The sequence below is a fragment of the Oryzias melastigma genome, linkage group LG4 (assembly GCF_002922805.2).
Source record: "Oryzias melastigma strain HK-1 linkage group LG4, ASM292280v2, whole genome shotgun sequence".
In the NCBI taxonomy this organism is placed as follows: Eukaryota; Metazoa; Chordata; class Actinopteri; order Beloniformes; family Adrianichthyidae; genus Oryzias; species Oryzias melastigma.
This window is the reverse complement of record NC_050515.1, coordinates 7,375,376-7,402,237: the sequence shown is the minus strand read 5'-3', so window position 1 is coordinate 7,402,237 and position 26,862 is coordinate 7,375,376. Positions and strand designations below refer to the sequence as shown.

The 26,862-nt window shown below is 38.2% G+C and overlaps 1 protein-coding gene and 1 long non-coding RNA gene across 4 annotated transcripts in view; one reads left to right on the top strand and one right to left on the bottom strand.

Annotated features, from left to right (window-relative positions):
• Positions 1–26,862, bottom strand: part of LOC112150802 (rho guanine nucleotide exchange factor 18) — a 63,078-nt gene that overhangs the window by 12,111 nt on the left and 24,105 nt on the right. For all 3 annotated transcript variants that reach the window (XM_024279294.2, XM_024279291.2, XM_024279293.2), the window contains exons 10-28: positions 20,898–20,965; positions 18,771–18,816; positions 17,611–17,806; positions 17,375–17,481; positions 15,185–15,325; positions 14,827–15,077; positions 14,632–14,757; positions 14,438–14,555; positions 14,103–14,357; positions 11,852–11,928; positions 11,594–11,772; positions 11,414–11,487; positions 10,488–10,673; positions 10,276–10,416; positions 9,967–10,082; positions 8,773–8,841; positions 8,616–8,663; positions 8,199–8,480; positions 7,973–8,122 (exon numbers count right to left, since the gene is read on the bottom strand). In XM_024279294.2, coding sequence (XP_024135062.1) covers positions 7,973–8,122; positions 8,199–8,480; positions 8,616–8,663; positions 8,773–8,841; positions 9,967–10,082; positions 10,276–10,416; positions 10,488–10,673; positions 11,414–11,487; positions 11,594–11,772; positions 11,852–11,928; positions 14,103–14,357; positions 14,438–14,555; positions 14,632–14,757; positions 14,827–15,077; positions 15,185–15,325; positions 17,375–17,481; positions 17,611–17,806; positions 18,771–18,816; positions 20,898–20,965 — 2,630 coding nt within the window. The remainder of the gene's footprint in view (positions 1–7,972; positions 8,123–8,198; positions 8,481–8,615; positions 8,664–8,772; positions 8,842–9,966; positions 10,083–10,275; positions 10,417–10,487; positions 10,674–11,413; positions 11,488–11,593; positions 11,773–11,851; positions 11,929–14,102; positions 14,358–14,437; positions 14,556–14,631; positions 14,758–14,826; positions 15,078–15,184; positions 15,326–17,374; positions 17,482–17,610; positions 17,807–18,770; positions 18,817–20,897; positions 20,966–26,862) is intronic.
• Positions 7,667–8,682, top strand: LOC118598653. Its single transcript, XR_004947722.1, has 2 exons — positions 7,667–8,071; positions 8,194–8,682. It is a non-coding gene; the product is annotated as an uncharacterized LOC118598653 (long non-coding RNA).

Here is a 26,862-nt window from a genome sequence, read left to right as displayed (position 1 = left end):
GTCCGAAAAATACGGTAATTTATTTTACAGTTTGCGATTAATTGGTTAGTTTTTTTTTTGATCTAGCAAAATATTATGGAAAATTGGAAACATTTTGCATTTTTTTTTAATTTTTTTAGTAAAGTTTTGTTTTGTTTTTTGTATATTTTACAAATATATAATTTAAATAATTTTGATTACACATTTTTTTGTCTTTGAATAAAAAAAAATTAATACAAATGATTCATACGACACCCAGAGATAAAAAGGTACAAATCTAAGTTACATTTCATTATTATCTTGGGTTTATACTTTTATCTTGAGAATAATTATTTATTTTTGCTGATAGTAAAGTAAGTTTGTAATTCTATAGAAATATGCTCTACTTGGACATATTTTAGGAATATAAAACTGATTCTTCTTCTTTGAAACAAATCTAATTGTAATTTTTTGTAAAGCGATCCTAAAACCTGAATTTACTGGAGGAAATCCGTGCGACTTTGCAGCATTTAGCGGCTCAAAGAACCAGAAGAAAACCGAACTTCTAACAAACATTACAGCAGCTTTGAAATTGACAAATGACTTGTTGAAAACTTAAAGCCCAGCCCGACACAAGAACAGCGCCTCCTCGCTTGTGTAAGAGCGATAAAACCCAACACAAACAAAGGAAGTCCTCAGAAGCGGCACGCTTTGTTCTTTTGTTCGGTAACTTCTTTATTCTGGGATTACAGACCATAAAAGAGCAGATGAGTCTGAACTTAAATGAATATGAAATGACACTTTTACATTATACTGGAGCTGAATTCATATAGATTTTTAAGTAGCATAGAAACCTGATGAAGGGAGAGCTTCTGTTTGAAAGTATTCAGTCATCTGTGCAGACCTACAGAACGTTTACTGTAAAAAGAAGTGAACTAGAAATGAAGCTGAAGGCTCAGACGGTAGATGAGAGATAACGAACAGATGCAGGTCAGGATTTTGTGAAAAGCCTTCATCATCTGACGTTTTCCACCATCTTTGGTGATGTTTACAGAGCTGCTCAGGTAACAGCTTTCCGAGAGTTGGCGTTCTCCTGATTTGATCCTTTTCAACTCGAAAGTCATAAATCCAGTTCTTCCGTTGGGCGTCTGTTTACTGCCAATTACATTTTTGTGGAGTTGCTGATGTGTGCGCATTGTGACTTGACGTTGTGCAATCAGAAACGAGGCTCCGACCTGGACGGGAGCCAATAAAAACCTTGAGGCCTGCCACAATCAGATGAGATAACAGATGAAAAGCATAGCTCCCCTGACGTCCGGGCATGTCGCGGCAGGCGCATCTCTGCTGCAACACTAGCATGTGTTGAGAAACGCATTTCATTGCTGGCTTTAGAAGAGCTACAATTGTAGATTGAGGAATCCGCTCCGATCGTCGTTTGATCTTTGGTAAAAGTGTTCTCAGTGTCTTTTAATTGTGATTATAATTTTTTTTGCCCAAACCAAAAAAAAAAACTGTTGTTTAAAGTTTTAAAAAATGGTATTCTGCTGGCTTTTTGGACTATTTTGGCATTTACTAAGATTTTTTAGGCTGTTTTGGATTATAGCTAATATTTTAGCTACATGCTAGCTGTTTCGGCTAATTTAGGCTTCTTAGTTATTTTGAATTTTAGCTATTTTTTTAGCTAATTTAGGCTTTTTTTCAGTTTTTTGTAGCTAATTTGAATTTTAGCTATTTTTTTCAGCTAATTTAGGCTTTTTTTTAGCTACATGCTAGCTGTTTTGGTTAATTTTTGCTATTTGCTAATAATTGCTATTCTATTCTATTCTATTCTATTTAGGCTTTTTAGTCATTTTAAATTTCAGCTATTTTTTCAGCTAATTTAGGATTTTTTTCGGTTTTTTAGCTATTTTGAATTTTAGCTATTTTTTAAGCTAATTTAGGCTTTTTGTATTTTTTTAGGTTATTTTGAAATTGAGTCATTTTTTCCAGATACATGCCATCTGTTTTGGCTAATTTAGGTTATTTTGGAGTTTAGCTATTTTTTCAGTTACATGCTAACTTTTTGGCTAATTTTGGCTTTTAAAAAATGTTTTTTTGGTGTTTATATTTACACGCTAGCTGTTTATGCTAATTTAGGCTATTTTCATTTTTTTAGGCTATTCTGGAATTTAGCTATTTCTTCAGCTACATGCTAGTTGTTTTTGCTTACCTAATCTCTTTTTTTAGGCTAACTTGGCATTTAGCTAATATTTTAGCTGGCTATAAGCTTCAGTGTTTTCAGCTAAAAGCTTCAGTGATTTCAGCTATCAGTTTCAGCGTTTTTAGCTATCAGCACTAGCATCTTCAGAGGCCAAATTCATTTTGGCGCCCTATGTGATTGAGTTCGACTCCCCTGGCCTAAACCATGAAAAACCTAATTTTTGAGCTTTTAAGTGTATTATAAGGTTCATTCCTCGCTATGAACAACCCCAAAGCAGCGTTTTAATCCATGCACACATTTGAGCCTTCCTCTAAAAACCTTCCATCGGAGCACCAGCCCCCACCAACCAATGAAAACCAGCAGTTTCTAACAAGCTGATGTCACAAAGTGAGAACAGCCCCTTTCAAGAAGAGTCTGGGCTACCAGAACCGCCCTCTCAGGCTAAAACAAAGACACACTTTTTCCGCAAAGCTAGCAGTAATCAACCGCCAAAATTGCCGCTCAACTAGCAGTGCTCAGTTGCTAACTTGGCTCCTTAGCTAGCAGTAATCAGCCGCTAACTTTGCCGCTTTGCTAGCGGTGATCAGCCACCAACTTTGCTGTTAATCTAGTGGTGATTAGTCGCCAACTTCACCACTCATCTAGCGGTGATCAGCTGCTAACTTTGCTGCTTAGCTAAAGGGTGCTCAGCCGCTAACTTTACCACTCAGCTAGCGGTGCTCAGCCGTTAATTTTGCTGTTTAGCTAGTGGTGATCAGCCACTAACTTCACCGAGTAGCTAGCGGTGCTCAGCCACTAATTTTTCCGCTCAGCTAGCAGAGATCTGCTGCTAACTTCGCCACTCAGCCACCTCAGCCATTAGCCCCAGCCATCCCTACAACCAGTGTTGCGATGGCAGGACTACTAAAGGCAGTTATATGGTACGCACATCCATCTATGCAGAAGTTTGGATGTTTCTGTATTTGTGGGCAAAAAGCAGATACGATGCTGGGGCTCTAAGATGATGTCAGGAGATGGGTGACACCCACAAGCAGCAGGAGGCGGAGACTCAGAGATTGAGGTGTTTCACTTCTGGAAAAAACTCATGAAAATAACTCATACTTCATACATAATTTATTTAGCTTGCCTAAGGTAATATATGATCATATATATGGATATAGTTTACTCTGAAATATTTAAGAAAAGGATGGTATAGGGCCTTTAACACTCTCACGCTAGCTAACACTACCGCTACAAGATAACGTAAGCCATTTAGCCGTGCAGTTTTGAGCCTCAGGTGAGGAAGACGTACGTAGATCTATTTGTCTGCAAGTAGATGAGAGCTTGTGGCTCCGCCCACTTTAGTTTGTATGTAACATCTACAAACTGGATTTTTTTCTTCTGCTCTTGATTCACCGCGATTTAAGAAAAGAAATGGTCAAAAACACACTTTTTAATCTTAATTTTCTGTGAGAAAACTGTTACTTGAACTTGATAAAAACACAATTTTTATTTAATCTGTTTGCATTCTAAAGGCTGGGGAACCTCGAGGAGAATCCGTGGTCAAAGTTTGTTGAAAAGGTCGTTTCATGTTTGATGCAGAGTGGAAACAAACCACTTCCAAAACCTTTCAAGAGCCAAAGCTGTCCCCCGGCTCAGAGCAAAGTACAGACCAGCAGCTCGTTCATGTGTGAAAACCACTCATCTGAAGCTCGGCCGTACCTTTAAACCTGGCTTCACATCGACTCCGCTCGCTCTGAGTGGATCTGTCAGACCCGAAAGGTCGGACTCTTTCGTGTCATCTGCGAATGACCCGAGGCGCTGATACGATCGTCCGATCTTTTGAGACGGGCAACAAACGTACAGCAGGTAAATATTTAGATTATTAGCTCCAATTGTCCAAACCTCATTACATCTTTGAAGAAGTAGGGGAAAGGTCATCCTGTGACATTAATCACTGATATCACATGCAGAGCAAACAGCCCAGTTTGACAGCAGGGAGCAGTTAGGCGGATTACCGGCAACAAAGTTCAAACAGAAAGGATCATGTATGTGGGAGAACAGAACAGCTCATTAGAGAAACACTCATTACAAACCAGGACAGTGACTCACTGTCCTGAGAAGTTTCATCTTTATCTGCATTAGTCAATCGTTACATGACGAGTCGTGTAAACCAGTCCATGTCATGCTGGTTGAGGTCATCTAATCTACTCAGGTATGCTCTGCCAGCAATAACTAGCTTACTTTTAATATAACTTGATTCTGTTTGAGGTGGAGCTCCACGCCCACTCACATCAGGTCTCGTCTGATTGGTTCATGATAGGTGGGACTATTAGCTGCGTTTCCATTAACTTTGAAATTTCGCAAATTGGAATTTTGATAATAAATTCTCTCAATGAAAATACCACAATTTCGTTTTTCGCTTAGAGGAGGTGGTTTTTGGTTAGCTTGAGGGTAAAAGCTTGAGCGTTAGCGCTCCAACAGAGGTCTCAGCGATGGGGAGGGGGGCAGATCGTTTTGAGTCAACAGTCCCGCCCACAAACCAGAATTATGTTTCTAATGAGCGACTGGCACCGTGCATAAAATCTTTCTAATAAAGCAACAAAGGCTTTTTGATTTTGGCAACAAACTACTTAAAATGTCACTGGGAACGATTTTATGATAGAAAAAAACAGAGGGGTCCAAATGACAAACTTTTTATGTAAATATGCTAGGATAGCACAAGGTTTATGAGTACAGAGGGAAACCAGACATGGACACTCACCTAGTCCAGTTCTCATATACAGTCAATAGGCTGGACTTTCCACAAGGGCTGGGTTTAAAAAATCCTTTAATTCGATTTGAATCGATTTAAGTTTAATAGATCAATAATCGATTCATAAAAGATATAAATTGATTTAGCATATAAGGCTAAAGTCAGCTAGCTTGATGCTAACGTTTAATAGAAATTCCCATAGGACAGCTAACGCTAACGCTCGGTCGACCAAAAAAACACATTGCTGACTAAATGAACATCTTTATTTACTTACTGGGATTCATTTTCCAAATTCATTTAAGCAAATATTTTTTAAAGTAACTATTTGTGGCCTAAAACTTTGTTTTTCCCCTCATACTGTCGTCTTCTTCTTGAAAAAGGTTTACGTCTACAGCGCAATCGCCACCTAGTGGCCAAACAAAAACGGTCTCCAGGAGAACAAGCAGAACAATGTTTACAATGTTAATGAACATTTTTGTCAGAACTTCTCCGTTTGAGAATCCATGTAACACTGTAGGATATTACCAATCTCATTATTTCACTAGTAAACTTTGCAATATGTGAACTGTATTGGACTAATATAAATATATTCAAAATACATAGTAGATTTTTTATGTATTTCTAAACAAACGTGTAGAAATTTGTAAACTTAAAATTAAATTAAATTGATAAATCAAAAAAAAAAAAAAAAAATCACAATCAGAATTGTGAATTGAATCGTTTCTGGAAATGATAACCGATAACCAGCTCTATTTTCCACAGTCTAAATGCAACAAATAAATAAATCCTACTTGCCCCCAATTATATATTAATGAAGAGTTAATGCACAAACAATGACAAAACTCCTGACTGAACGGTTAGAAAAGTGTGAACCCAGAAAATCCCCACGGCGGTCTCTCTGTCCAGAAACAAACTGCATCCACTGCTGCCATGTCTAAACACTGAGATGGAACCAGAGATGACTCATCTGTGTTTACAGACTTCTGCAGCATTGTGATGAATCAAAGGAGTCATGTGCTTCTCATACGCAGCACAGATGACACTCTAAACATTTCAGATGGTTGGTCAACCAACCCTCCTTCCTGGTGGAGGTGGAGGTGGGGGAGTAAGTGATGAAATGTCTTACTTTCAGGTACTGGTAACTATCAGGGTTGATCACCGATTCTTGATTCATCCGATTATGATACACATGTCAGCAATTTGATTACATTTGTTAAATATTCAGAATAAAATGAAACAAATATTTTGTCTGGTTGTACTGACATAATTAAAATGAACACATTTCCATATTAAAATCATGAATTATTTCTTTTACACAAACAGAAAAAAGTAAAGAAACTGCTTTGCAAGACAACTATTTTGTGGGTTTATTTTACCGTTTGTATGAAACCACAAAGGATTTGTTTTTCTGAACTGAAAAAGTTATAAGAATTTAGTAGCTGAAGCCTCATATTAGGCAAAAATGCTGAGACTCTCGGGTCTGTTAGCAAAACAGGAATGAAATTACAGCCGCTGGATCATTCTGAGACTCTTCTCCCATTAAACTCTCAAACAAAAGCGCTCATTGTAATGAAGGAACAGATACAAGGAAGAAAAAGATAGAGACACATTAATCGTTTAACACTTTCAGAACAGGCTGTTGTTGACTTTCTTTTACCCAAACAATGTAATATAGGAAGGTTAAAGAGGTTTAAAGCTGCAGTTAAGAGGTTTTTATGTCTGTTTGTTGTAAACCTGCAGGTGTTTGCTGTGAGAAATCTCAATGTCGTCAACAGAAACATGAGTCAGTGCGTTTGACCGTATTTAAACCTGCAGAACCAGCAGCAATATTTACAGAAATCAGCTAAATTTAATTATTTTTTAGATTTCTTTTCATTTATCTTTTGCTAACTCTCACAGACAAACATTCATAACACAAGACATTCCTGCAGGTCAATGTCCTGAACAAAGACGATACGGCCTAATCGTGTCAGATAAACGTGGTGGTTCCACCGGGACGGCAGCTAATAGAGACGGCCGGTAATCAGGTCCATTACAGGGAGGAACGTTTCCAAAAAGAAATCCAAAGACCTCTCAGTGTCATCCGTGTCCCGAAACATGAAAGTGATTCAGTTTCATGAGAAAAAAAATCTAATATTTGTTATGAACTCATCTCATCCATTCAACCTATTACTAATGTAAACTTACTTACTGTTAAAAACAATAAAACAAAAAGATTCATTTTTTAATTTAAGTCCATTTTATGACAAATTAACTCCAAAAATAATTATTTTATAGTATATATATTCAAGCAGATATGTCATGATAATAATACATCTTTTCAACTTAACAAATATTTAAAAAATATTTTGTAATTTAAAAGTTTCTTAAATATGTAACATATAAGATATAAGTGTAGTCGTGTCAAAAAGTAAATATAGTTATATTATATCAAGAAGCACGTGAATAAACATCCAAACATACTATTTTATACAATTTATGCCCATTTTCTCCTTAATCCAGTGATTTTTATCTGAACGCACAGTTTAGTAAATGTATTAGTTTGATCATAATTCTATAGCAGAGGTTTACAAACGACAACATATTAATGGTTTCCTAATTATTGTTTTATTTTACTTGTAGTTCCGGTGTCTCCCTATAGATGGCGCACTACTAATAAAGTGACCTTTGTTCTGGTTCAGGAAGTGGATCTGCATTCATTCTGCTGTTTTTCCGATATTCGTGTGTGATTTCCAAGTGGGACAGTCATTTTTCCGATTATTTCAACACCACCTGAAGGCAGCATCATTCTGAGTTTTTCCCTGAAGGACATCAACCCATTAATGGAAGTAAAATAAGAACAAAAACACAGTTTTGACATAAAAACTCTAAATGTTCTGTTTTAAAGTAATTTAAATCAAAATTTGAGCATGTTTTTGTCCAGATCCGTGTTATTTCTTTCTTTTATGAGGTGAATTACCAAAGCATGCCAGGATTCTGGTTCTGGTCCGGCCCGTCTGTCAGATTTTAAACCCCTTTGTGGCCCACGAGTGATACAGTTCGTCCATCTGTTCTATAGCGTCCCTCTGCAGTCAGCTCACCTCAATCGTCTTTCTCTTGGTCTTCCTCAGGTTCTCCAGACGTTCCCGTTCTTTCTCCACGGTTCTGGTGGACTCTCTCAGCCTCTCCAGATCCTGCTGGTACGTCTCCCTCTGTCGGTCCAGCTCCTCCTTCTCTTTCGCGAGATGCTCCTTTCATTAAAAACACAAAACATTGAAACTTTTGTTGAAAATCTAACCTCATCCGTGATGTTTGCCATCAGCTGACCTCCAGCCGCCTGCACTCCTCCTCCCTCTGCAGCAGCCGGGCCTCGGTGGCCTCCACCTGCTGCCGGTGCCTCTCCCTCTCCTTCTCCCAGCGCTGCTGCTCCTGCCGGTGCTGAGACTGCAGCTTATGCAGGGTGGCGAGCTCCTCTCTCTGCAGGGCCAGCGTCCGCTGTTTCTCCTGCTCCAGCAGCACGTTTCCTCGGTGGCGGTTGGGCATGGAGGCCCGCTCCGTCAGGGAGGCCCTCTGGAGCTCGATGTGACTGTCCTGCTGGGATATGATGGCCTGAGGATGCAAACAAACCGATAAAATACATGCATCCAAACGTTCAGAAGATTTGGGGAGAAATAAATCCAGATTTATAGACATAAAAATACAGAAACTCCTTAAATAAATGAATAAACGTGAAGATGTGGTTACCTGCAGACTATAAAGGCTCTGGGAGAGCATCAACACGCTGCCAATAAGCTACAAAAAAAAAAAAAAATTAGTGACTCAACTTCACACAAAGACAATTCAAGATTTGGAAAGTTCCCAAACGTCAGTAGGAATCCAGTTGTGTGTGTTAGAATCTTACTTCTGTCTTCGGGAAGGCCTTTGACCACATCCAGCTCCGTCTCGCAGGAGAAGCGCGGCTCTCCTCCACCTGCACAAGATCACACACGACTTACAGTGATGCTGTAAACGAAATGGGTCAGAAAGGCTAAAGCTGTGACGGGAACAACACCCAAATGTGGAAATGTTGACAGGATTTTGTCAAAAAAACGTTGTCCGACTGTAAACCGGTCTGTGTTAGCATTAGCGACATGCTAATGCTACATCGCGGTCAACAAATCAACACGGTTTGTCTTCCAGTTCCGTCTGGATCCAAACGATTATCTTGGAGACGATAAAAGTAGAAAAGTTAAAAAAAAAAAAAAACATAAGTAATTAGATGCAAACATTTACTCGACAAAGAGGAGCAAATGCTTACAACTGACGAGTGTCGATTTCTGACTCTTCAAAATAAAAGCGAATTCCGATAGACTCAGTTCTAAAAGTTCTAAAGTTTTATCGCCCAGTGATCAGAATATCGCAGACTCGAGTTCGGGATTTAAGAATTCTACTTTGCAAATGTAACTTATCCTAGGTTATTTTTAGAACATAACTCTTGAGATAAATGGTATTTACCATTTTACGCCATTTTTCTGATTTTTTTTCTTATGCTAGACGTTTTTCTGTAGAGAACTTTTATGGTGATTTTGTGAAAACTGGTATAAAATTAAGAAAAAATGTTAAGAAAACAAACAAAATAAGAGCCTTTAAAGTTCTTCCACAGCCTTCTAACTTACAAAGCCTGACAGGAAGTTCAGGCCTTTGAATATTAACATAAATGACTAAAGTCACACGACAACATACGAGGAACAGAAATTGTAGAAAACAGTCGACTTCCGTATTTTAACGGACTTCTTTTCCTCCCAAACTTTGTTCATTTATCCGTTCACTTAAGAGAAAAGTTAAGACAAAAGGACAAGTCTGTCTCTCTCAGTGTGTTTTTATATTCAGCTAAGTGACAAACACTGATTAAGTTGACAAAACAAGTTAGAGATATAAAGATAATAATAATATATTTGATGTATTTAGGCACTTTTCTGGACCCTCAAAGTCTCCTTACAACAGAAAGAGTGAGATATAAACTTTCCTGATAATTGTTTGAATTCTCTCCAGGATAAAGCAGTCAATCATCTGCTAATGGTTTTGTTTCGTGTGTTTTAGTGAGTGGAGCCCCTACTGTCTGCTGCAGGCTGTGTTTCCCACAGATCTCTTTGAGCTGAGGGTCGGAGCTGGCTCTCTGGCTCCTGTCTCTGCATCTGGACTCTCCGGGAGAGTTCTTCTTCACGATGCCATCTGCCACAGAAAAATCAGAACCAACAAAACTTTAGCTCAAAAATACTAAAATATTGATTATATTTATATCTAATTGTCTAATTTTTGCATTTTTAAATACTAAACTCAGAATGTTTAACAAACACATGCTTTGGGAGACTATTAGAGAGATGAAAAGGATTTTTTTCTTGTTTTGAGTTAAATTTGAACCTACTTTGAATGGAGGAGATGCTGTCATAACCTCCAAAGGTGTCTGCTCGCCTGGGGAGGAGCCCAGAGCCGCCTCCTTCCTCTGTACGTGGCGGTTGAGCCTCCTCTCTCTTCTCCGACTGAAGGAGGTTCTGCAGGTTCTCCACTAAAACAAACAAAAAAAGGTTTCATCAAAAAAGAACCATTAAAGATCTGTGTTGTCCAGCATCTTCATACCCTCAGTGATGGCTGCTTTGAGCAACGCCTCCCCCTGCTGGAGATCGGAGGTATCTCCTCGGAGCAGCAGTCTGGACCGTAACGCAGAATCCTCCAGACCGGACACAGACTCGGACATCTCCACAAACAGCTGCAGCTTCTCGGTCAGAGCCTGGACGATCACGGCATCCTTCTGGCTCAGCCGCTCTATGAGTCAAACATCAGATAAACTGAGTCTTCAGAGAAGAATCACAACTTTAAATCTCGAGAACTAAACGGAGACTTTAATATTGGAAGGTCCAAACTTTTTCAGGCTACTGACCGGCTTAAATGAGATCATATTTTCACAGACCGGTCCAAACGGGGCAGAAGTTGGCATTTTTAAGATTTGAAAATGTATTTTCATAATAAAACAGTAGTATCAGTAGATTTTTAAAAATATTTTTACAGATGCTAAAGATTCAATGAAACGAAGTTGTTGATTTGTGGAAGTCGTTTCTGATTTTTTTTTTAATTCCATGATTTTTTTTCCCCCCATAGAATGCATTTTTAACTCTCAATCCAGACTCCGATTATGTTTCAGGACAAAAAGATTGACGGTACTTTATCTTTTTTTTTTTTTTCCTCAACACAAAGTGCTAAAATTTCTGAATTTAATTCATTCTTGCTGTAGGAAAATTCTCAAAAGTTTCCACAAAATCAGCAACTTTATTTGTTTGAATCTTAATTCTCTGTAAAAATGTTTTTGTTAGCTTTTGGCTACTAGCTTAGCAATCAAAGCAGCCGTTTTAAGTCACGTGACTAAGACTGATGTGACCAGAATCTGGCAGTTTTCCTTCAGGATCAGAAAATAAACTAAAAGGAAACAATCTAAGTTAGCACATGTATTTCTTTTTTCAACATGTCACCAAGTTAAACATAAATTAAAAATTGTGATTGAAAGTCACCTTGAAACTCCTTCAGCCTGGAAGCTCGAGCTTCCTCCTCCTCACTGAACAGCCTCTCCTCTGTGTGAGGACAGCTAAGAGGAGGAAAAAAGACCGGATTAAACCGAACTTCAGCATCAGTCTACAAGAGAATTCTCCAGAATAAACCAGCACAGCTACTTCAGAGGAGAACAAAAGTACCTCTCTACAGCCTGTCGGATGAACGTTATCCAGGAGTTTCGCTCCTCTTTAGACGTTGTGTGGATCTCGTACATCTCCGGCTCGTTGGAGGAGGCACAGATGAGAAACATGGCTTTCTCTTCATGGGCGACTTCTCTGACGATCAGCTTTTGGAGGGAAATCACTGAAGGTTTGTTGTCCTGAGTGGAGAAAACCGCGAAGATGATGAGTAGAAGTTGAAACATTACTCTCTAAGAAACACGAAGGCAAATGACTCACCACTGTGGCAAAAACGTATCTCTGATCCTTTTCTTGCAGTAAAAGCAGCACATCTGACAGAAGAACGGCCAGAATGTCTGAAAGAATGATCAGAAAACAGACTTACAAAGGAAGCTGGTTGAACTCCTCATCTACAGCTGAGGGAGTTGACGGCCAAGAATTAAAACACAAGAGTACCAACGTCACATGAAAACACGGAATTTAAGATTCCACCACAAAGTTCATATTTTGGAGTTATTACAGCAGATCCGCCCGTCCAGATCATTTTATTGTTTTTAATGGCGCAAAGTTATTTTGCATGAATTTCATAACTTGTATAATTTTGGCAAAAAAAAAAATAAGTATTGAAAGTTATTAAAGGCTTAAGTTGATTTATTCTGGAATAATATTCCTGTCTGTTTTTATTATTCATAATTATGTTTAAAAGTTACAGTTTTAACATTTTAAATAAGCCCATTTTTAGCTATCAGCTTCAGCGTTTTCAGCTATCAACTTCAGCGTTTTTCAGCCATCAGCTTCAGCGTTTTCAGCTATCACCTTCAGCGTTTTCAGCTATCAGTTTCAGCGTTTTTAGCTATCAGCTTCAGCATTTTCAGCTATCAGCTTCAGCGTTTTTCAGCCATCAGCTTCAGCGTTTTCAGCTATCAGCTTCAGCGTTTTTAGCTATCAGCTTCAGCGTTTTCAGCTATCAGCTTCAGCGTTTTCAGCTGTCAGCTTCAGCGTTTTCAGCTATCAGCTTCCGCGTTTTCAGCTATCAGCTTCTGCGTTTTTAGCTATCAGTTTCAGCGTTTTCAGCTATCAGCTTCCGCGTTTTTAGCTATCAACTTCAGGGTTTTCAGCTATCAGCTTCAGTGTTTTCAGCTGTCAGTTTCAGCGTTTTCAGCTGTCAGCTTCAGCGTTTTCAGCTATCAGCTTCAGCGTTTTCAGCTATCAGCTTCAGCGTTTTCAGCTATCAGCTTCAGCGTTTTCAGCTATCAGCTTCAGCGTTTTCAGCTATCAGCTTCAGCGTTTTCAGCTATCAGCTTCAGCGTTTTCAGCTATCAGCTTCAGCGTTTTCAGCTATCAGCTTCAGCGTTTTCAGCTATCAGCTTCAGCGTTTTCAGCTATCAGCTTCAGCGTTTTCAGCTATCAGCTTCAGCGTTTTCAGCTATCAGCTTCAGCGTTTTCAGCTATCAGCTTCAGCGTTTTCAGCTATCAGCTTCAGCGTTTTCAGCTATCAGCTTCAGCGTTTTCAGCTATCAGCTTCAGCGTTTTCAGCTATCAGCTTCAGCGTTTTCAGCTATCAGCTTCAGCGTTTTCAGCTATCAGCTTCAGCGTTTTCAGCTATCAGCTTCAGCGTTTTCAGCTATCAGCTTCAGCGTTTTCAGCTATCAGCTTCAGCGTTTTCAGCTATCAGCTTCAGCGTTTTCAGCTATCAGCTTCAGCGTTTTCAGCCGTCAGCTTCAGCGTTTTCAGCTATCAGCTTCTGCGTTTTTAGCCATCAGCTTCAGCGTTTTCAGCTATCAGCTTCCGCGTTTTTAGTTATCAGATTCCGAATTTTCAGCTATCAGCTTCAGCGTTTTCAGCCATCAGCTTCAGCGTTTTCAGCCATCAGCTTCAGCGTTTTCAGCCATCAGCTTCAGCGTTTTCAGCTATCAGCTTCAGCGTTTTCAGCCGTCAGCTTCAGCGTTTTCAGCTATCAGCTTCTGCGTTTTTAGCCATCAGCTTCAGCGTTTTCAGCTATCAGCTTCCGCGTTTTTAGTTATCAGATTCCGAATTTTCAGCTATCAGCTTCAGCGTTTTCAGCCATCAGCTTCAGCGTTTTCAGCCATCAGCTTCAGCGTTTTCAGCTATCAGCTTCAGCGTTTTCAGCTATCAGCTTCAGCGTTTTCAGCTATTAGCTTCCGCGTTTTTAGCTATCAACTTCAGCGTTTTTAGCTATCAGCTTCAGGGTTTTTAGCTATTAATTTCAGCATCTTCAGCTCCCAAATTTAGCTTACAGCACTCACACTAGCATTATCTCAAGTAAAGCTTTATATCTAGTTAATAATTATGTTAAAAAGTTACAGTTTTAAAGTTTCAGAGTGCTCAATAAATGTTTATCTTGTTCGGCCCACGACCTAAAGTGCGTTTTGGATTTCGGCCCCTTATGCGATTGAGTTTGACTCGCCTTTATTAGAGGATGCCAAAATTAACAATTTACTAAATCTTATCTTTTGATCTTTATGATGCTAATGAGCTCTCATTGGACCGATCTTTGTTCCCATCATACCTTTGAGTCTCCCGGAGGCGGCTTTCCAGCTGACCGTGCCCTCGTGAAGCAGCCGCCGCCTTCCCACGGCGAGGTCCTCCCTGCGGAACACCCGCCCCCCCTTGATTTTCCCCAGCGCCTTTGGCTCTATCTTGTTGTGAATATCTCGGAGTCGAGAATTTTTTTCATAAAGGTTAACCATCGAGTCCACTTGCACGATGGCGTCTTTGATAAGACCCAGAGCTCGAGTCAAGTCTTCATGCTCTTCTGTACCCCCTAAAAACAAAAAAGATCATGTTTTATTATACTGTCAATTTGGCTCATTAAGGTTTAAGGTTTTTTTCCAGCAGGACGACCTTCAGTGTACTGTAGAATGCGCTCCACCAGTACTGGGTACTTCGTAATCCTCTGCGTCACCAACAGAATGCACTCGGTTACACCTAACCGTCTCACGATGGACAGATTGCTGATTTTCTAGAGAAATAAAAACATTTCGTCAGTCATTAACGCTTTAAATAAAGTTAAGGAGATTCTAAGAACGTTTTTGTACCCGTATAGTATTTTGAAACCGTCTGTTGTTTTGCAGCTGATCCTTATAGTAGCCGACTGCTTCAGTGTGGTGACTGCAGAAGTCTCCATAACTGTCCTTCATCTTCTCCCCAACTTCTCCAGAGAACTGCACACAAAAAGCACAATTTATTTGGGTTCTAAAGCTCCAACTGAAGGACTTTTTTTGTCTTTTTACCTGTGTGATCAGGATGTCGGCCACTCTGTTAATCACGTAGTTCTTGTTGCTAGGAGACACGAGGTTTTCCCTCCGCCGCTCCTTGAGGCGCGACAGGAAACGTGCGTGAAGGTCGAGGAGGTTTTCCAAGCGTGGGAACAGACAGTCCAGTCTGCTGGAGTCCATCTGGAGGTTCTCCCTCAGCTCTCTGACGTACACGCGCAGCATTATCTTCAGTGTTCGGACATGGTGCATCTCCGTCTGCATCAGCTCTGCGGGACAACACCGGCGTTTTGTTTTGAGCTCTCATCACTCATCTTTGACCAGATTTCATCCACTAAACTCTAACTTCTAAAAAGAGACTCAAGTGTGTGCTCACCATAAATGACATCCTGCCTCTTAACGGTGTCTTTTGAGTGCTTCTTTAGATACTGCTGGTCAACCGCCGAGCTCCATGACTCCGCCTCCAGGTCCTGAGCATCCAGCTCTAAGTCGGCGCGCACCGCTGCAAAGTGAGCATCTGAACGGAGGAGCAGAAAAATAAAAAAACTGACGACTTCTGGATTTAAATTTACTTCATGAGTTTATTTCCAGTCAGATATTAAAATGTAACACCTTTACCCCCCAAAAAACAGTTTTAAACAAATACATTTAAATTTTAGAAAAGTTACTGATGTCATTTGAATTAGGACTTTAAAAGAAAAGGTGCAGCTGTAGGTTCTGTTGAGCTGGAACCAGTTAAATCATCAGAATGGGAATAATAGACGGTACTTTATTTTAAAGGAAAATCTTTCATGACTGAGAGTCATTTAGAAATCTTACATCATAAACCTCTTTTTATTAGGGCTGCCACGATTAGTCGACTAATCGACGACTAATCGACTATTAAAATAGTCGATGACTAATTTAATAGTCGATTAGTCGTTACTTTGTACTATATGGAGTCAGAGTATAGTAATTTTGAAAGTTATAATGGTGTTATGCTAGCTTATTGGACTATTTTGGCATTTATTAAGGTTTTTTAGGCTATTTTGGGTTTTTTTTATTTCAGACATGCTAGCTGTCTTTGCTAGCTTAGTCTTTTTTTGTTTAAGTTTTTTAGGCTGTTTTGGAATTTAGCTAATATTTCAGCTGCATGCTAGCTGTTTTAGCTAACCTTGGCTTTAATTAGGCTAATTTGGCCTTTAAACTAATATTTTAGTTGGCTATCAGCATATTCAGCTATAATCACTAGCATCTTTTGCGGTCAAATTCAGCTTACATTTCATCTATGATGATGCTAGTGTGAATATATATATATATATAGTTTTTAGTTATTTTAAAGCAAATGATGATTAAGATGTGTGTTTTACATCCACTTTGTGCATGACCCGATTAGTCGACTAATCGGAAAAAATAATCGGTGATTATTCGACTATTAAAATAATCGTTTGTGGCAGCCCTACTTTTTATACATTATTACATAAACTCAGAGGCATAAAATGTCTGAAAAGAGGTGGATTTGTCATCAGTAACTGTGATAAAACAAATGTCTAGCGATTGTGTGGAGTAATATTTTACTTAGCGGTACTGGTAATTGACTTTAAATGCTGCGGAAACTATTTTTAATGAATCATTAATTTATTTGCAAACAGTAATCACATTTTTCTTCATATGAGTCGTGGTTTTTTGAATTTCTTGGCCAGGAGTCTTTATATATGATCCTTTAACAATACACAGCTACAACCACTAGAGGGCACTGCAGGTGTATCAGGATTTGCTACTGAAAGCAAACAAGAAGATGCAGCTCCGCTCACAACACAGAGGATCAGAATATAATTACGGCAGTAAAGAATATATTCAGTCTATTTATGTTGAAATCTCTGTACTTTCTCCTAGAATTTGATTAATCAATTTCTCCCAATAGTTCTATATGATTCTTTTTTTATATAGTGCACTTTTTTTGCTGCTGCGAGTTACACCTATGGAACTTTATTTTTGTCATAATTAACCCTTTAACGTATTCTTTTGACTACCATAATCCGTCAACAGTTCACCGTTTCACAGACTTTTTCCAGCTAAATTTTGCACACGTTTATTTTCTTTAACAGCACGTCGTGTTCTGCGTCCTGATTGGCTGTAAAACACTGAAACTCAATCTCCTCCATGCTGCGACTCCTGTACAGAATCCGCTCAGTTTGACAAATTGACATAAATCTTCAATCGCGATCAGATCTTTGTTTTCATTCTTTAAAACTGGACTTATTTTTCTATGAAGGTTTGAACTTTGAGAGTTTAAACAAAAGAAGAAGTGCGAAAATGTTCACATTTAATATAATAACATTTAATAATTTATATATATAAAAAACACTTGGGATTTGCTTGGGTAAAAGCAATTTTTAAATGAGATCCAGTTGCAGAGTTTTATGTTTTGTTATTTAAAATAAATGCATTTTATAGAATTTTGTTCAGATTTATTGTCCCTTAAGATCTATTATATCGTGATGCACATCGTATCTCTTTCTAATACCTCACAAATATCTCCAAACGAGTTTCATAAACTGGAAGAAAAAAGAAGTTTCTGCTTCACCTTCGTCAAAGATGGACTCTGTGGTTGAAGGAGCGAGAGAAATGACGTCTTCATTGCAGCGTTTGATGCGGAAAGCATCGGTTTCATCCATCTCCCCGGACAGGGATCTGAAGGAGACACACGGGTCACACTTTGCTTTTTCACAGAACAAAGAATGTCATCAACATCTAGATTCCACTACACAAGTTTTTAGACGCTTTTTGAGCTCAAAATCTCCACAGAAAAAGTGGGCTCACCCTGAGTTGGCGTGCTGCGGGAGGCTGCAGGTGGAGGAGCTGGAGGAGCAAGAGAACTGCACAGCCGACAGCTGAGAGCTAGGTCCCAACAGACCAACGGTCATGCCTGGGGCACCGGGAAAACCGCGGTGGCCATCCAGAGCCTGAGACGCGCCCGGTCCTGCCTGATCCTTCTCCCTGTCCCGGTCTCTTAGTGCTGAGAAAGAGAGACGAGACACAGGTGAACGGAGAAAATGAGACGGGAGGGAGGAGGAACGTGAGGAGAAACGAGGAGAAGACAGCGAGAAAGGAGAGGATGACCAGCGGAGTGGAGAGGAGGACGACTTGGGAGAGTTCTGCCCACAACGAGCCCAATATTTGTTCAGCCAAGATCGAGGCAGGGATCTGAGGAAGCGGCGGGCGATCATGTCGCGGTGCATTAACACTCGCACGCCAACGCGTCCAGACAAGCCCCACGATGAGGCGGACGGGGACGGCGTCTTTACAGTCCTGGAGAAGGCTTTGGCGCCCGCCGTTCTGTGGCCTTTAGCGGCTGCTACGTCCATCGCAAACGTCTCAGAAACAGGCGAAGAAACTAATTTATAAGCGACTCACACAGACGTGAGATTTGTGGCAACTTCTGGAAAGATGCGCCGCCCTTATATAAGGCTTCTTCTTCCTGACCCCCCACACACGCCACTGATTGGCCGGGCGAGGCATGAGGAGAAATAAGGTGCGACTGAAAGGACTCCAGCTGTCAAGAGGAGAACAACAGCTGCTACAGGAGATGAACTAAAGCTGCTGCAGCAGGTCAGCTCCCCCGCGGGTTCAAGCACATGCAGCAACACCTGCCTGACGCTGCAATAAGAGTTAAGACTGGAGCTCCTGCACAAAAAGGCAGAATCCATGCTTAGAATCCAACCTTTCTTGGAAGAAAATTAAAATATAAAAAAAGGATTTTATTTCTTTGCAAATCCTGAAAGTGGAGCATCATAAACGATGTTCAGATCCATCACTGAGCTCTTTACGGCTAATCATCACCTTTTCCCTCAAACTGTTGGAGATCAATCTCCTCCCGTCCAGCTCAGTGTCGCACAAAAACCAGACTTTCACACATAAAGTAGGAGTGCAAAACTGTTTTTTAACTAAACTACTTTTTAGTTAACAAGATTTTAGCTTACCAAGTCGAGGAGATCCTGACAAACCAGCTTTTAGACCAGAATCTTTCTGCAGGAAGAACATAAAAAATAATGAGCTCATTTTAAAATATATATACATTTCAAATATATATAGTTACCAATACCTGCAGTCATCAAAATACACAAAACGCTTCCATTTGGAATGTTTTATGGATTTTTTCTTTCATTTGCTTTTCTGCTTTCATTTTTTTATTAAAATAGTCGACGACTAATTTAATAGTCGATTAGTCGTTATTTTATACTATAAGGAGTCAGAGTGTAGTAAAGTTGAACAAAGTTGTGAGCGTTCAGCTCCAAAAAAATGCACTTTTTTCATTATTTGAGTCAAAGAGACCAAAACTTTATCTTTTGTGAAAAATAGTTCCTCGTTTCAGATGCAGAACTGATCAGAGAGATCAGGAATATCCTTTCAATCAAACTCATTTTGACAGGTGACCTTTGACCCTATATTTATAAAAGTGAAAAGATTAAATGATTATGTCATCTTGAGGGGCGGGGCATCTGTCAAAACGGGTTTGATGGATGGTGTAGGGTCAAAGGTAGGTAGATATCTCTCTCATTTGATTTTGTTTTCATTCCAGACGCTGATGAAAGACAGAGGCTGCATGATTCAATAAAAGTTTGATAAACTATCGTCTTCATTGTCTTTACTGTTTAGTTAGTTTAAAGCTGATGATAGTTAAGATGTTTGCTTTACATTAGAGCTGCCACGATTAGTCGACTAATCAACGACTAATCGACTATTAAAATAGTCGACGACTAATTTAATAGTCGATTAGTCGTTACTTTATATTATATGGAGTCAGAGTGTAGTAAAGTGGAAGGGTATAATGGTATTCTTCTAGCTTTTAGGACTATTTTGGTACTTATTAAGGTTTTTTAAACTATTTTGAAGTTTAGCTAATATATCAGCTACCTGCTAGCTGTTTTGGCTAACTTACACTTTTTTAGGATGATTTGGCATTTAACTAATATTATAGCCAGCTATAAGATTCAGCGTTTTCAGCTATTAGCTTCAGGGTTATTAGCTATCAGTTTCAGCGTTTTTATCCATCAATTTCAGCATTATTAGCAATCAATTTTAGCATTTTTAGCCAACAGCTTTAGAGTTATTAGCTATCAATTTCAGCATTATTAGCTATCAATTTCACGTTTTTAGCTATCAATTCCAGTGTTATTAGCTAACAATTTCAGCGTCATTAGCTGTCAGTTTCAGCAAATTTTAGCTATTGATTTCCGTGTCATTAGCTATCAATTTCAGTATTTTCAGCTATTAGTTTAAGGGTTATTCGTTATCAATTTCAGCATTATTAGCTAACAATTTCAGCGTTTTCAGCTATTAGTTTAAGGGATATTCGTTATCAATTTCATCGTTTTTAGCTATCAGCTTCAGCGTTTCAGCTATCAATTTCAGCATTATTAGTTATCAATTTCACGTTTTTAGCTAACAATTTCAGCGTCATTAGCTGTAAATTTCCGCAAATTTTAACTATTGATTTCAGCGTTATTAGCTATCAATTTCAGCATTTTCAGCTATTAGTTTAAGGGTTATTAGCTATCAATTTCAGTGTTTTTAGCTATCAGCTTCAGCGTTTTAGCTATCAATTTCAGCATCATTAGCTAAGAATTTCAGCATTTTCAGCTATTAATTTAAGGGTTATTCGCTATCAATTTCTGCATTATTAGCTTACAATTTCAGCGTTTTCAACTATTAGTTTAAGGGTTATTCGCTATCAATTTTAGCGTTTTTAGCAAACAATTTCAGCATTATTAGCTATCAATTTCAGCGTTTTCAGCTATCAGCACTGGCATTTTCAGCTGCCAAATTCAGCTCACAGCATTCACAGGTAATGCTATATATCTAGTTTTTAGTTAGTTTAAAGCTAATGATGGTTAAGATTTCTGCTCTACATCCAGTTTGACAATGACCAGATTAGTCGTCTAATTGGAAAAAATAATCAGTTATTTGGTCGACTAATAAAATAATCGATTGTGGCAGCACTAGTTTCCTATCTGTTACTCCACATTGCTGCTGTATAATGTTTGAATACACGTATGGAATTCACTGTGAGCTGTATCGTTTTTTATCTGCGCTGCTGAGATGTTTACCTTGGACTTGCTGCTGGTGCACTCACCCAGCAGGGACTTGCAGTTCTTGTGAACGTTCACGGCACAATCTGGGAAAAAAAACAAAAAAAAACAAAGAGGACAGGATGTTGGAGTCAGTGTCTCTTCAGTTTTGACCAGCCAGAGGCAGAAAGTAAAGACGGCCAACAGACGAGAGTATTTCCACCAACCAGGACTGGAAAAGAAAGATAGTTTTTATGAAAGTGCTCCAAGCACAGAAGCCAGGACTGCTGTCATTTATTAACCTTCAGTTAAAATATGATTTTGTTGAGTTAAAGAAGCACTGATCTTACTCAGGACAGAAACATGACTGCTCATGCGCCACAGAAACTCCAGCTCCTGATGTTTACAGGCCAAGTCAGGAACTCCTTTTTTCTCTCACTTTAATGAAAACTGAAGTCATGAAAACATCTACAGCTGGTTGAGACAAATCAGAGATGTTAAAGGAAACTCGAACAGCAGAGCTCCACAATATGGCGGAAAATATAACCTAAGAGTTTACGCTCATCCAATAAAGTTCATTAATATGTAACAAATCATTAAGCCCTATTCCTGCCAGGAATAGTTCAATCTACTGCCAAAAAATAAAAGCTGACTCACAAAAGAACCTTTTAGAAAGCAACAATAACAAACTTTAGCAAACTTCATAGAAAACACAAGTAAAATGCTGAGATTTTCTTTGCACTTTACTGACTTTATAGCATTGAAAATGTTATAAAGTGTAAACCAATAACTGAAATATAAGTTTCAAAAGTTAAATTAAATGTATTTAAGCCTGAATTTTCTGTTTAATTCAGGAAAAATAGCAACAAGCTAACAAAAGTTTTACATTTGATTAAAAAAACTTAAAATACTGCACCTTAATCACAAGAAAAGGCCCAGAAATTATCTAAACAACAACTTGTTGACAAAATTAGTGAGCACTGAAATGCAAATGAACGGCGTACGTCCACCAGCTGCAGGTTCTGTGACCTTCAGCGTTTCTACATGGAGACTCAAAGCAGATTCATATCCAGTTGCTGAGTTTAGATCAACTAAAAAAATATTTATACACACATAACGATCATCTGAATAAAAAAAAGCCACAAAAATATGTGTTAACAACACTTGATCAACCAATAAAATTAAAAGCAATGTCCAACCCCCCCACTCACAATACAGCACGTCCGCCATGTTCTAGTGCTGTCCGAATCTACCAATTCCAAAATCAAGTGTACTTGAAGTTTCCCAGAAGCCTTTGCGAAAAACTAGCATGCATCAATGATCACTAGATTGGTGAATATAGACCACAATGCATTGCAGTTGAACAAAAAAAAAAACATTTTTAAATGTTTTTTTAATAAACCATCCACAGTTTCACCATCAGAACACAATGGAGTCATAAATAAACGTGAAAAAATGATTCAATTTTGACTTTGTGAAATAGGTGAGGTCATATCTGGCGTTTGGAAAAACTAAAGAAAAGTGGTGAGAATCGTGTCCAAACTGCCTTTAAAATCCAGGGAACTATATATTCCCACAATACATTGTGTTTTAGTAGTTAGGGGGAAAAAACTACCTAAAACTCCAGCCATCTTCTTTCAGTCATCTGGGACCGGGTCACAGGGGGACAGACAAAACAAACTTCAACCTATAACAAAATCTAACCATTTTGTCAAAATAAAGTCACAATGACTTTAGAAAAACTTCACAAAAAGAAGAACCAAACAGCATCAGCTCAACTACCACTGAAATGTTTCTCATGAAGTGGATCCGATTATCCACAAACTGTAGGAAGACTTTTTGTGTAGCACAAATAAAATGTTAAAGATAAGCAAGGACAGCGCTATCAGTTCACTGTTATCATATAAAGCTTTTCAAGGCTACGCACCACCTTCCTGTACGCCTGAATTAAAGTCAGTAATGAGTCAAAGCTGAAGTCGAATCATAACCTCAAGTATGACTTATCAGGTGAGTTCAATGGCAGCTGAGTAACAGCCTGTTCTGTCGCTCTAAAGCAACGTGATAAATCCTGATGGTGGTGTCAGCTGCTCGGCCATCAAAACCACCGTCACACCCTACGCCTGCTGGCGGTAATTACCCTACCAAACAGGAAGTTCAAAGTGACGGACGACACTGAGTCACCCTGTGAAAAAAAAAGATGCAAATGAGCTCAGCCAAGCTAATGAAGCGCCTCAGAGTATCTTACAGCAGAGGTGTCAAACCCAATCGCACAAGAGGCCAAAATCCAAAACACACCTTAGGTCACGGCCAAACAGGATAAACATTTATTGAACACTCTAAAACGACAGTTTTAAAACTTTAAAACCGTAACTTTTTAATATAATTATGAACTAGATAAGTAGTATTACCCACGATGCTAGTGTTAATGCTGTAAGCTGAATTTGGCCACTGAAGATGCTGAAATTGATAGATAAAAACACTGATGCTGATAGCTGAAAACACTGAAGCTGATAGCTGAAAACACTGAAGCTGATAGCCAGCTAAAATATTAGCTAAATGCCAAATTAGCCTAAAAAACTTAAAAATAAAAAAACTTAGGTTAGCCAAAACAGCTAGCATGTACCTGAAAAAATAACTAAACTTTGAAATATCCTAAAAACTGAAAAAAAAAGCCTAAATTAGCCGAAGAAGCTAGCAAGTAAATGTTAGCCTAACTCCAAAACAGCCTAAAAAAAACTTAAAAAGAAAATCCTAAATTAGCCAAAACAGCTAGCATGTAGCGGAAATATTAGATAAACTTCAAAACAGCCTAAAAATATTTAAAAATGCAAAACAGTCCAAAAAGCTAACAGAATGCCAATTTTTAAAACTTTAAAACCATAACTTTTTAACATAATTATGAATAATAAAAAGTTAGGAATATTATTCTAGAATAAATCAACTTAAACATTAAATAACTTTCAAGATTGTACTCTTCATAAAAATATATTTTTGTCAAAATTATACAATAAATAAAATGATCTGGAGAGCCGGATAGAATTATGTGGAGGGCCGAATCCGGCCCCCGGGCCTTGACTTCAACACGGGTTTAACAGAATAAGAATTAATTCTGGACAAATTGATCAAATAAATAAATCACAACTTTGCCAGTCTTTATAGCAAACATAATAGTAAAATGGAGTCGAAAAATACTTCAACTTTTCAAGCTTTTTCCTCAGTAGCACTAATTTTACTACATAAATCAGTCAAAAAACACACAAACTCCAGGCTATGAAAGACTGTATCCCAAGTTTTGAATTTGTCGACAAGTTGTCAATATGGCTGAAAATGTTAAATTATTTAAAAGACTGTAAACTGCTCATAAAGATGAAAATGCTTCTTTTTCTTGTTTTACTTTTTCCAGTTCAACCCTCAGCTGACTACCTGGATCAGCAAAAAGAGAGCTGTATTGCAAAGAAAGGAGTCTGGAGAAATACATCAGACCATAATAGCATTCCTTTCTTACTCATACACCTAAGAAGTGACATCAGAATTCCTGCTCATTCCTTTGGTGTTAAACTTGTCACTGGAGGCTAAAGGGATATTAAATATTCTGAGCGTGACAGCAAACTATGCAAAACATTTGGGGGTGAAAAAATGAGGAGAAAGTGAGGTGGCTGAGACCAGACGGAGTGGGTTGTGCTTTTCTGCACTGGCAGACCTGCCAACCACAATTAGCAGCATGTGATCCAGTCAGGGAGAAAGCCCAGTCCATGGGAAGATCTGAAGGGACAGCAGACTCCCAGATTCTTACTACTCCAGGGATTAGTTTTGCTTTTACTGTGGCCCACAGGTGCAAATACAAAACTGAAAACTTTATTGTTCAGTTAAAATTAAACACTTTTTTTATTTGATTATTTATTGAAGACCAAACCATGAGATTGAACTACCAGTTTAATGTTTCCCTGTGATGCGTTTAAGGTTTTCCCGAAAATGATCAATTTCAATGCTGACCACTACTCAATTAATACATTTCAAAGGCTAACTTCAGCTAAAACAACTGCCTTGAAAGCTAAAAGTTGCTAGCAATCACCTGTTGAACTTCTACTGAAGGCTACGAACAGCAGCTGAAAATGGAGCATAAAAATAAACTCTAAAAGACATTTATAGCAGCGTGACAAACCACAAGCTAATTAAAGCCCACTAATTACCCAACTAACCTTGTTTTCCAAATAGAGGCGCAGTTAAAGCGCTAGCATTGGAAAGCTAGCGGCTAGCCTACAAAGAGCAACTAATTCACAGCAGATATTATGCAAATTATGCGTCAAAAAGGATAAAAGTATTCATTGAATATAAAAAAAATGTTTTAATGTTGATATGGAACACCGGGAAACTTTTACTGAGATTTATTTTAGGTGCGCTTAGCTGTTAGCTAGCTAGCAGATGGAAGTCCGAGTGAAACAACGGGAATTCATCCACCTGATCCCGCTACAGCAGCTGCTTCTTACCGCTCCGACCACATCCACACCCGCTACATCCGAGAAAAACTCCAAACTACACGGAGAAACAATCAAAACTCACTCTGCCCAAAGACATCCGGGATCATGGAATATTCCCAGGTCTTGGTTTAGTGAGTTTCGGTGTCCACTGGGAACAATTTCTGGCACACAAACGACGCATTCCACAGGCTGAATCCCCACAGGGCTCCGAGCGAATTAAAGGGACACTCACTCGTTTTCTGCAGCATCCCAACTGAAGTTTATGCAACTTTTTACTCCCATCTTTAATGTCTGATAAACATTTATATGTTACTGTTTTCTAATAGTGTGGAAAAAAAGGTTGCGTGCAGCTTGTCAGAATAAGACCCGGATGATGAACGGCACTTTTTAAAACAAATACCAACTTTTGAATTATTATTATTATTATTATTATTATTATTATTATTATTATTATTATTATTATTATTATTATTATTATTATTATTATTATTACAGTAGAAGTCATGAAATAAGGAAGTGAGAACCGATAATTTACTGTTCCTTCATGTACTTCTCCACATTGTCCACTACAACCAGAGCAAAAACGGCTCTATAATCATGAAAACAGAAGCGTTTCCTTCATTTTTACAACTTTATAAAACTCCAGCAAACCAAATGTTTTACAGGAAGATAGTGGCTTTCAGTAATGTCAACACAAGTCTGACAAATGTCTTTATAACTGACTAATTTCATTATTTTGCATTTTTATATTGAATGAAAATGTAAATAATACCAATTTAAATCATTTTTAACTAAAACTACAAAAATATGATCATAAAATAAAATTATGCTCTTTATTTTTTTTAGAAATTACAGCATCTTAATCAGGGGTGACAAACCCAAACGCACAAGAGGCCAAAATCCAAAACACACTTTAGGTCACGGCCGAACAGGATAAACATTTATTGAACACTCTAAAACTACATTTTTAAAAACTTTAAAACCGTAAGTTTTTAACAGAAGTATGAACTAGATATATAGCATTACCTGTGATCATGCTAGTAGTGCTGTAAGCTGAATTTTGCCGATAAAGATGCTGAAATTGATTGCTAAAAACGCTGAAGCTGCTAGCTAAAATATTAGCTAAATGCCAAATTAATGTTAAAAAAAAGGTTAACCCAAACAGCTAGCATGTAGTTAAAAAAAATAGCTAAATTTTAAAACAGCCTAAAAAACTGAAAAAAACCCGCTAAATTACCCAAAACAGCTAGCATGTAACTATTAGCCTAACTCCAAAACAACCTAAAAAACTAAAACAAAATGCCTAAATTAGCCGAAACAGCTAGCATGTAGCTGAAATATTAGTTAAAGTCCAAAACAGCCTAAAAAAATTAAAATTAAAGTCTAAATTAGCCAAAACAGCTAGCGTGTAGCCGAAATATTAGATAAACAACAAAACAGCCTAAAAATCCTAATAAAAATGTAACTTTTTAACATAATTATGAATAATAAAAAGGCAGGAATATATTTCCAGAATAAATCAACTT